Source organism: Triticum aestivum, chromosome 4A (assembly GCF_018294505.1).
Source record: "Triticum aestivum cultivar Chinese Spring chromosome 4A, IWGSC CS RefSeq v2.1, whole genome shotgun sequence".
Taxonomy (NCBI): Eukaryota; Viridiplantae; Streptophyta; class Magnoliopsida; order Poales; family Poaceae; genus Triticum; species Triticum aestivum.
The window spans coordinates 534,457,945-534,467,802 of NC_057803.1; the positions used below are offsets into that span (position 1 = coordinate 534,457,945).

At 43.6% G+C, this 9,858-nt stretch overlaps 2 protein-coding genes across 6 annotated transcripts; one reads left to right on the plus strand and one right to left on the minus strand.

The window, feature by feature from the left end:
• The first annotated feature begins 372 nt into the window (after positions 1-372).
• On the plus strand, positions 373-1,884 carry LOC123086758 (glucuronoxylan 4-O-methyltransferase 2). The gene has a single exon (XM_044508551.1). The coding sequence runs from the start codon at positions 649-651 to the stop codon at positions 1,621-1,623; it is 975 nt and encodes a 324-aa protein (XP_044364486.1). The 5' UTR covers positions 373-648; the 3' UTR covers positions 1,624-1,884.
• A 217-nt stretch (positions 1,885-2,101) lies between these two features.
• On the minus strand, positions 2,102-8,339 carry LOC123086757 (probable serine/threonine-protein kinase At1g54610). 5 transcript variants are annotated; one of them, XM_044508549.1, is made up of 10 exons: positions 7,899-8,339; positions 7,453-7,544; positions 6,122-6,706; positions 5,717-6,001; positions 5,315-5,632; positions 4,975-5,202; positions 4,181-4,281; positions 4,005-4,086; positions 3,504-3,800; positions 2,102-3,034 (listed from the first exon to the last, which is right to left on the minus strand). In XM_044508549.1, the coding sequence occupies exons 3-10, from the start codon at positions 6,611-6,613 to the stop codon at positions 2,897-2,899; spliced, it is 1,941 nt and encodes a 646-aa protein (XP_044364484.1). In that variant the 5' UTR covers positions 6,614-6,706; positions 7,453-7,544; positions 7,899-8,339; the 3' UTR covers positions 2,102-2,896. The 5 variants fall into 5 exon arrangements, with proteins under 5 accessions (XP_044364484.1, XP_044364483.1, XP_044364485.1 ...); XM_044508548.1 differs by having other exon boundaries at positions 6,122-6,788; XM_044508550.1 differs by lacking the exon at positions 7,899-8,339 and having other exon boundaries at positions 5,315-5,611; positions 7,453-7,870.
• Between the last annotated feature and the right edge of the window lie 1,519 nt (positions 8,340-9,858).

Consider the following 9,858-nt stretch of genomic DNA (forward strand, 5'->3'; position numbering starts at 1 on the left):
TCAACTCAAAAACATGGTCTTGATTGTAGTTTCTCTACCCAGCCAATTTTTTCAGTTCTATGTCATAGTAGATGGGGGCATACAAATTGCAATTTCAACATGGTGATTGATGTTGTCTCCTGCCTAATCTACCATCTTGTGCATTCAACTTACTCATACCATTCAGAAAAAGGTTACTCATGGCCATTATAATATGTATGTTATTTCGCTATAAATATTGCAAAGGACCTATTATGATCACTCGATACTATTCAGTTACTACAACATGATCTTTCACTATAGTTCCGCTTTTTTTTCTTGTGAACCATGCAACGGTCACATGATACCATCATCTTTTGACGATCTCCTAAGCCGGTGACAACTCTTTATTTTTTTTTATGGGTTCGTAGTAACGCACGGGCATTGTGCTAGTAATAGTGAAGGGAGAGAGTAGCTCCCAATCAAATCCATTAAACACCCACAAAAGCGGGGAAAATCTAACAAACGCCCACCAAACTTTAGGTCTCTGGTCCTCGTCACCCATCAAGCAGACAATGCTGCCCCTTGAAGCAACATCTCAGTACTATCTCACACCACACCACGCTAAACCAAACCGCCGTGATATTTCATCGCATTGCCGAAAGTGCCACACAGCATACCGCATACACGATGACGAGCCCCACGCTCGCGCGCAAGGCCAAGCTCAAGAACCACCTCGTCTCCGCGAAGGCCAAGCTCAGGCAGCACGTCACCCTCCGCCGCATCGTCCTCGTCGCCGCCGCATCCGCCGCGGCCTTCATTCTCCTCCTCACCGTCCGCACCCTCTCCGCCTCGCACGCCAGATCACCGGGCGCCGCCTCGTCCACCACCTCCCCGCCCGAGGCCGTACGGCGCAACACGCAGCAGCAACAGCAGGGCGGGTGCGCGAAGCTGCCTGGGCCCGTCGCCGAGGCGCTGGTTCACTACGCGACCGCCAACGCGACGCTGCCGCAGACGGCGGCCGAGGTCGCGATGACCGCGCGCTTGCTGGCGCAGCGCGCTCCGTGCAACCTCCTGGTGTTCGGCGGTCTTGGCCCCGACAGCGCGCTCTGGGCGGCGCTCAACCACGGCGGACGCACCGCCTTCCTCGAGGAGGACGCCGCCCTGATCACCGAAGTTGGCGCTCGCCACCCGGGCCTCGGCCTCGAGTCCCACCAGGTCGCCTACCAGACCACGCTCGCCGACGCCGACGAGCTCCTCGGCCTCCGCGGCTCCCCGGACTGCACCGCCTCCCCGCCCAAGGATCATCCACTCTCGCCGGACCACTTCGAGGGATCCCCATGCAAGCTCGCCATGCGTGGGCTGCCGGCAGCGTTCTACGAGACGGAGTGGGACGTGATCATGGTGGACGCGCCGACTGGGTGGGTGCCAGAGGCGCCGGGGAGGGTGGGCGGCGCGATATACATGGCCGGGATGGCGGCGCGGGCACGGCGGCCGGGGAGTGGCGAGACGGAGGTGTTGGTCCACGACGTGGACAGGACGGTGGAGGACAGCTTCTCCAGGGCGTTCCTGTGCGCAGGCTACCTTGAGGAGGAGGTCGGCAGGCTCAGGCGCTTCGCCATCCCGAGCCACAGGGAAAAGGAAGGAATGCCATTTTGCCCTTGAGAGCAAAACATAAGCACATACAACTACAAAAATCTATACTACTATGTTTGTAGGATTTAGAACCAAAAGGATCTGCAACATGGCAATTCCAAGATTCTTGATTTCTTTTTGTTGCCCTGGGACGAACAAGAATGTTTTGATTTCTTTTGATCCATTTTCAGTTATAAACATGGGAAGATGGGATCTGTTGTATACGGACTCCAGGATGAACACTCCCTGTGACATTAATTTGTGTGAATTCTTTCCTGAATTTCAGTGATCTATCTTTTGGTGTACATTTTAAATTTTCCATGCGACGTTGCAATCGATCAAGCAATGTAGTGCCACCCAGCCAGGTAGGGAGTCACCAACTCCTTCCTATGCAAGCACCAACCTCAACAACTCCTCCAACAACTTAAAAGGAATGGCCCAGTCGACTCATGAACTAACCACCTTTTGTTAGCAGGATCAGATTTACAACCACCTTTTGTTCTCAAGATACGGAGCAATGGGGTATATGTCATAGGAGATATGGTCTGATCTAGTCATTGCATTTTTCCTAATTTTTCAGGAAGATCGAACTGCAATACCAATTGCAGCTATCGTTCTGATTCCCAGCAGCATCATGGGTTCAGCTTCTGCATTTTCATGTTAATATTACAGAAAATTATGCGACTGAGGCAGGCCCAAGGATTTGGAGTTTGTTCAGTTGTCATGCTTGCATAATGCATCCACCATGGGTTATCATGGTGGGATACTGGACTACATTGCTTTATCATGAGAAATTGCCATTTTCTCTCCTCAATGTTTGTTCAGAACTATGTTCTTTATGTTCAGATAATTTGCTACAGCAATCTGTGGTATTTGTACTGTACATCCTTCCTTGTAAATCTTCTTGTACTTCAAATATCATCACGAAGACAAAATATGAGGGCCATAAACCGTCAAAAATCCGCTACAAACCTTGGCTTGTATTTCTTAGACCTCCCCAGCCCCTAAGCTTCACCATGCCCCCTTAGTACACATTCAATACAAATGGCAGCATATGCTCATTAAGCTCACAAGGCATCTGCCTCACTTAAAAATAATGGTACCGGTATCGCCCAACTCTTGTAATGATCTTCAGCTGTACAAAAATGGCAGTAGCTCTTTTTCAATTAATTATGGCCATTTGGAGAGAAGTTGCTCTTCTAGAGATGCTTTGTAGAAAAATGCATACTGCCATCCCAGGACTTTGAACTTTGAAATGCTGGAATCTTTGACAGTTCGATCCCACTCATCTGTTTCACAGATCTCAACTCTTGATGCAGCGCGCTTTGCGCACCGCTTCCTGAACATTCCGCTCATGTTCTCTGAGCATATCCTCTATGTTCCCATCTTGAGTAGCCAGTGGACCAGACAAATTGACTATTTTGCTCTTACCCTTGTAGTCCTGATCAGACAAAAAACAAAGACATATAATATTTTAGGTAAGAGACACTCAAAATGTTTTAATAGAATAAATTGGAAGGTACATACAAAAGAAACCAATATGTATGAAATGATGGTGAACTGATGTCCCAACAAAGGACAATATAAGCATCTGAACTCTCAGCAGAAAATAATTCATCTTAAATCAAGCACTCACAAATAACCTTTGTGTTTCTTATTCTAGAAATACTAATATAAATATTTAATATTTTTTATCATGTCAGCAGAAGAGTTCCTTTTACTTAAGGAATAGTTTTGCAGCATAAACAGCGCCAATACACCAACAGTATCACTGGGCTTGCACTAAAAAAGGTCCTCGAACGCTTAGCTGACATATTATGTGATTTTCTGCTGTCCAGACTTATGCTTTGGTTGATTAAACAGCAGTTATATGTAAAAAAACGCACTATCTTTAGCATTACCATACTTACCACCATTGGGCCTTTTACTCCTATCTCTTTGTTGTGAGAAGCAGGCACAATGTTCCCTACGCCAGTCGATTCAGGTTTAAACATGTCTGAGCCCTTTGTCCTTGAAATGTTGGAATTTGCCAATCGGCCAGATCTGTATTTGCGTTCAGGTACTTCGTGATGGTCCATATAATTGTTACCTCCATTGTTCCATGTGGAATCAAACCCTAGAGGTTGTACCTCAGTAGCCAACGTCAGTTGATCATCCTTTGGATTGAGATGTGCACTATTGAACCTTGTTTTGGTATGCTGAAGCCTCTGTATGATGGAAAAGCAACAGTCAAATAATGCAATCCTGTTATTAAAAAGAGTGCAGAATGTGACCACTTTAGGAAAAAAGACGTAGGAGTGCATCATTTCACGTAAGGCATTCCGTTTCTTCTGATTGCAGTGATCATCAATGAAAAACTATACACAGAAAGGAAGCATCTCAACAAATGATTGCCGAGCGATTGTACGCACCTGCGGTTTAATAGAACCATATGCAGCACGGTTTTCTCTAGGATTCTCAATTCCTGATCGAACAGATTCTGGCCTTCTTTGTCTATCCAAAGAGCAAGAAGTATTTCTGGGTCAACTAACAAAGCATCTCAACTGCATCTTCCCTATGAACAGAAAGAAAGGATATGAAATCATACCTTCTTGCTTCCTCTTGTCGGAGTCTAGCATCATATTCTTTGCTCGGTGGACACTTTGGTAAGTCCGAAGGGCTGCAAGCAAGTGGCTCTGTTCTAAAAAACTGAAGAATTGGATACATAGGTTAAATGCTGGTACGCAAATATCTTTTAATAAATGCAGTTTGCAAAACTAGCCAGCTGACCTAATAAATATATACCAACTGATCTAGAAATAATAAGTTGATGATCTTCACCAGGTTAGATTAGTTTTGGCATGATGCTAGGTTTTAAAAGGTACTACTGGACCAATCTGACAGTTTATTCCAGCAAACAAAATCTGATAGCTTATTCAGGCTGTATGCACAATTTTCCATGCAATAAGCTGAAAACTGACCAAGTTCAGATCTAGTCCAAATGCTTCAGTGAGGTAACTAGCCACATATAGTAGACTAATTAACTTAGTTTCATTTTGTTACTCATGACATAACATATGCATGAAAGTTGTTGCAGCAAAAAAACATTCAGGCTCATCAAAAGATGTTCAAATTCCTCTACTTACCACAAACAAATTGTACAAAAGTAGATACTTTTATACCGTGGTAACCTAAAAGTTTTCATGGTACTAGTCCTGATCAGTATTTCAGGTTGCTGTTAACAGACCCAATAGTATTGTCCTTTGAACCCTTGTGGCTGCCCTGCCTTGGTATTATCCTTTTATTAGTGTCATGATATAATACTTTCAGAATTTCTATAAGTCAATAGTTTACAAACTAAAATACGATGACCAGGAACCAGCAGAGGTTGACTAAACTTACGTCACTCTGAAGACTTGAGGCAGCTGTTCCACGAGCTTCTGGTTCTAATGCAAGCAAGTTATCTAGAAGAACTAGAGCTGATGGAGGTAAATCTTTGAAATTCTCAGCAATGCACCGCTTATACTGGCAGAGGGGCTTGAACATCCCTGTTGGGGGCACTTCCAATTTCTGCCAGTACTCGTCAGAAGGTGATCCACAGAGCTTGAAAATCTTGTGAATTTGCTCCACCTAGCATGGAATTATTGTAGAACACATATTAAATAACATAAGAGCAACTGTGAGTCAACCAGATCACAATATACCCTTTTCTTGATGCTAAAAGTGTAGCAGTTTCTTGTACCTCAGTTCTGCCTGGCATGATTGGCTTGGCAGCCAGCAATTCCCCAAAAATGCACCCTGTACTCCACATATCCACAGCAGCACTGTACCTGGTGGCACCAAGCAGAAGTTCTGGTGGTCTGTACCACAATGTTGCAACACGGCTTGTCAGTGGTTGCCGACTCTCAGGATCATAAAATGTAGCTAAGCCAAAGTCAGCAATCTTCAAAACACCATTGCTATCAATCAAGAGATTGGAGCCCTTCATGTCACGATGAAGAATTCCTTTGCTGTGGCAATGATCAAGGCCACTAAATATCTGTTGCATCAAACACTTGACCTGGATGAGACTCATGAGAAATAATTTAAGTTCATGTCATGCATTCCAATCAAAATATCAGTAGAAGAATAGTATCATAATCACCTGTGACTCGGTGAACTTGAGTTCTGGAGTTGCAGCAAGGCCAACAAGGTCATGTTCCATGTATTCAAAGACGAGATATAGGTTTTGTGAAACAGGAGATGTTATTATCCCTTCCAACTTTATAACATTGGGATGATTGAGTTTCCGAAGAACACATATTTCTCTAGCCATAAAGCGCACACTTTCAGGATCTGTATTGGCAAACCGAACCTTTTTGAGCGCAACAATTTTGGCTGTTCTAAGATCCCGAGCTTTGTAAACACTACTATAAGTCCCTTGTCCAATCTGCAACTCAAAAGAATAAATGCAAAACGGGGAAATTGAGAAGAAGAAGAAAGTACTAACAAGAAATAATATCATTTTTTTCCTGATGAAGTAACTTGTATCATCAAACTGATAATGTACCTTACTTAATCTCTCAAACAAATCAGCTCGCAGTGGGGCCCAGCCTTGCACTGCCTCAGGTGCCACAGTCACAAGCCAATCTGGCCATCCAGTATTCAAATGTTCAGCTGATAACCGCTTCGCCCCATTGAAGAAACCTAAATCCAGTTTATTACCGTATCGTCCAATTATGCCATTGTGCCGAGTGCTGATCCAGATTTTGAGTCTATGTCTTGCCCTCGGCTTCCTAGGAGGGTCAAAACCAAGAACTGGCTTCTCTTTCAACTGGACATTGGGCACTTCTGTATTTCTGCCATCACCAGCAACTTCAGGTACAGCCGACAATTCATCCTTGCTGGACGGTGCGATTAACCCATGTATACACGTGCCATCAGTGGTCTGGCTTTTCGAGGTGGCACTATCTTCTTGTTTAGTGCATTTAGAACAAAAGCGGCCTATAAACACATTTAGTGCCTTTCCACTTGATCGAAGGAATTGAATATGTATCTTCATTCAGCAAAAAGACAAGCAATGCCTGAACTTCTCAATGTTACAGCAGCCTTGAAGATATTTTAATTTGACGGCATGAGAAGTCCAAATTCCAGACTGTAATATGAAGAAAAGATATGTCCAAATATTTCCTTCAACTTGAGTGCAAAGTTCATTGTACTAGATTAAGAAAGCAAAACTAGTAGAAACTCAATTAGAATCTTATGTCGAGAATAAAAAAGAGAAACTTCACCATAGTCATGATTGCAATTTCTAACTCTATCCAAGGAAGTTATTCCAAATTCAAAAAGGAATTATACTGTAAGCAGCCAAATGTGACCGAAATTCCACATTTTGAAGCTAGCATCAAGAGCAAAACAGTTTTACTATATCAAGGACAATTTAAAACAAATACAAATTCAAATAGATCCGTAAACCAAAGTCACAAGTTAAGAAGTCAAGAAAAAAAAGCAAGGATATAGACAATCCATCAAAACTGCAATGTTCTAATACAACAATAAAATAATATGATCAAAATTCCATCTTCTGAGGCTATATCATGAACTGGTCATTCTTCTGGTTAAAATTGATTCGATTTTAAGAGCAAAACATTAAGGCTAAAACAATCGAAATTACTTTTTGAAGGGAAATCAAATAATAAACCTATAAAGCAAAATCACAAGTTAAGAAGTCAACAACATGAGAAAGGGATGCCAGCAATCCATGAAAACTACAATCTTGTCCTACACAACTAATCAATTTAGGCTCTTCACAGCAAAGGACAGAACCATATATAGTTTAGCTGTCAACTAGTCATATATTTCAACATTTCGAGGAAATATGTGAAGAATTATGATGGATACCTTAATTTCCCGCTTGACGCCCCTTTCAAGAAAATGCAATGGCACCAGAAACTGAACAATCTCCCCCACCTTCCCCTCACTCCATTCTAATCCTGAAATGGAGGAGAGGAAGGTGGGAATAACTATGCAAAATGAATTTGTTAAAATGAGATTGTGCCTTAATGGTATATTTTTGTGAAGATCTCTTTCGCGCTAATTGAACAAAAAGTAAGGTAGAGAAAATTCAAACAAAAAAAGACAATAGAAAATGGCACCTAAAAGGTACAGTGATGTAGATTAAAAACTACAGGTGGGGAGGATTTGTAGAGAACTAAAGTTAGCATGTATGCATGTTTCTTCTGTCTATTTTCTTCCTGCCCTATTATGGATAGAAGTGGGTGACTAAATAAACCATGAAATAAATCTAGGGAAGAAGAAATTACAGAAGCTTGCAGAAGTAACTAAACCTTTGCGGTGCAGGTCAGGATCCCTGCATACCCAGAGTCTATCCGACTGACAGTTTGACGTCACCTTCTACAACACCTTGGGGTGAGCTGATCATGTGAACTGGCCTTGTTCGAAGATTGCAACAAGCTTGACACCCGAACAAGTGCGAGCACATAACAATCCTAGTCCAGCATTTCGTCGAACACCTTATGGTCAGTCTCCTCACGCTCGTCGAGCAGGCACCGCGACCTTATGGTGAATTGGTGGTGATGGGGAACGTTGCCGATTAAATTCAAGATTGTTGCACGCAGTGGTGGATGTGGAACTGGAGGTACGTGCCGGCCGGGGCCGGCATGAGAAGAGAGAGATAACGTCGGGGACTGCTTCTTCGAACTTCGTGTCCTTCGTCCAATTTTAGGAGGGCGCTGCTGGGAGCTTGCTGCTGCATCACCACTGCCTCTCCACTTCTCTGTGTCTTGTCCGATGGTCGCTTGTTCAGCGCATGTTTTAGTTGTGGCGTTCCAAATTCAAAATTCTTTTTTCAACAGAAGCAAAAAAATTGTCTGCTACACTAACTAAGTAAGGAAAACGTTAACCTTCAGCCGGCTGATGCTCACACAACATCCGCCGCCAGCGTTGCCGTCGGATTGATTTCGATCCAGCGTTCGCACGGGCGACAAGTCCCGTGCAGCTAGTTTTTTTTTTCTTTGCAGCAAGCATCTTGTTTCAGAAGCTTTCTGCACCAGAGATCTTGTTTCAGAAAGAAAAAAAGTATTTGGTGGTGAAGTTTTTCTTTCGGCAACATGGTCTAGTTTCAGAAAGTTTCTGCAACAAAGGTCTTTTGTTTCAAAAAGAAGAAAAATGGTTCGACGATAAATATTTTCTCTTCTACAACAAGGGTATTGTTTAAGAAACATAGCCCCGGTTGCAGAAAACGCAGAATGAGCGTCCCGCGTTAGAGCATACAAGGCCATGCATTGCAACACGACGCATATTTCAGAAATAGCTTCGGTTGTAGAAATTGCCATACGAGTGCGTTGTCGTGCTGGAGTAGAGGCAGTTTCTTGGGGTGCTGGTTCGGAGGAGGCGCCACGACTCCGGCGGCCGGCGACACTCTATGGCCGAGGGACTCATACCATAACGGGGCAGTGGTGTTGTCTCAGTGGACCTTTGCAACCATGAGGGCAATAAGCTAGCTATTGCGAAGGCGCCCAGTTGGCTGGGACAGTAGACCGGACGGCTGTTTTGGGCGGCATCCGACGATTGTTGAGACGGCTGATCTTATCATTTTATTACCCGACGGACACGTAACATTCTAACATACGATGACTAAGAGCATCTACACACCGGACTTGTCTATAGGACCTTCTAAACATCCGCAGACAGCGTCCGGTCATTCTCAAATGTTCGCGTCCAAAGCGGCCTTTTTCATGCAAAAATCGTCAATTTCATATAATCTCATGCAGCGTTAAAACACAAACATACGTAACTCATCTAGATTAACACACGTAGCATAGGGGAGTTCTCGTACATGCTATCGGACTGCCCAAAATTGACATGTTGTACTAGCTAAAATCTGACTATAGACGAAGTTCATCCTAGGCCGCCCTTGCCCTCATCCTTTCCTTTGCCATTGCCTTTGCCTTTACCCTTACCCTCTTCATCGCAGAAGTAGTGGTCGAAAACATATTATGGATCGAGCCGGATCTGCTCCTGCCGGTGTAGTTATCTGTTAGGATAGGCGCTTTTGCTTTGTACTTTTGTATGGTCGCTGGTGGTGTGGTGTTCGTGCTACGCTCGTGGTTCGTAGCAAGTGGTAGTCTTCTTTTACTTACAATTCTGCCTTCTAATAAAGTTATGATACGACTAGTTGTACTAAAAAAATGTTTCCCTTGTGTTTTTCTTTCTCTGTCCAGAGTACCCAAAATAACTATAGATAAATAGAACAGTTCATCCATAAAATAGCATGCAAATATTCTA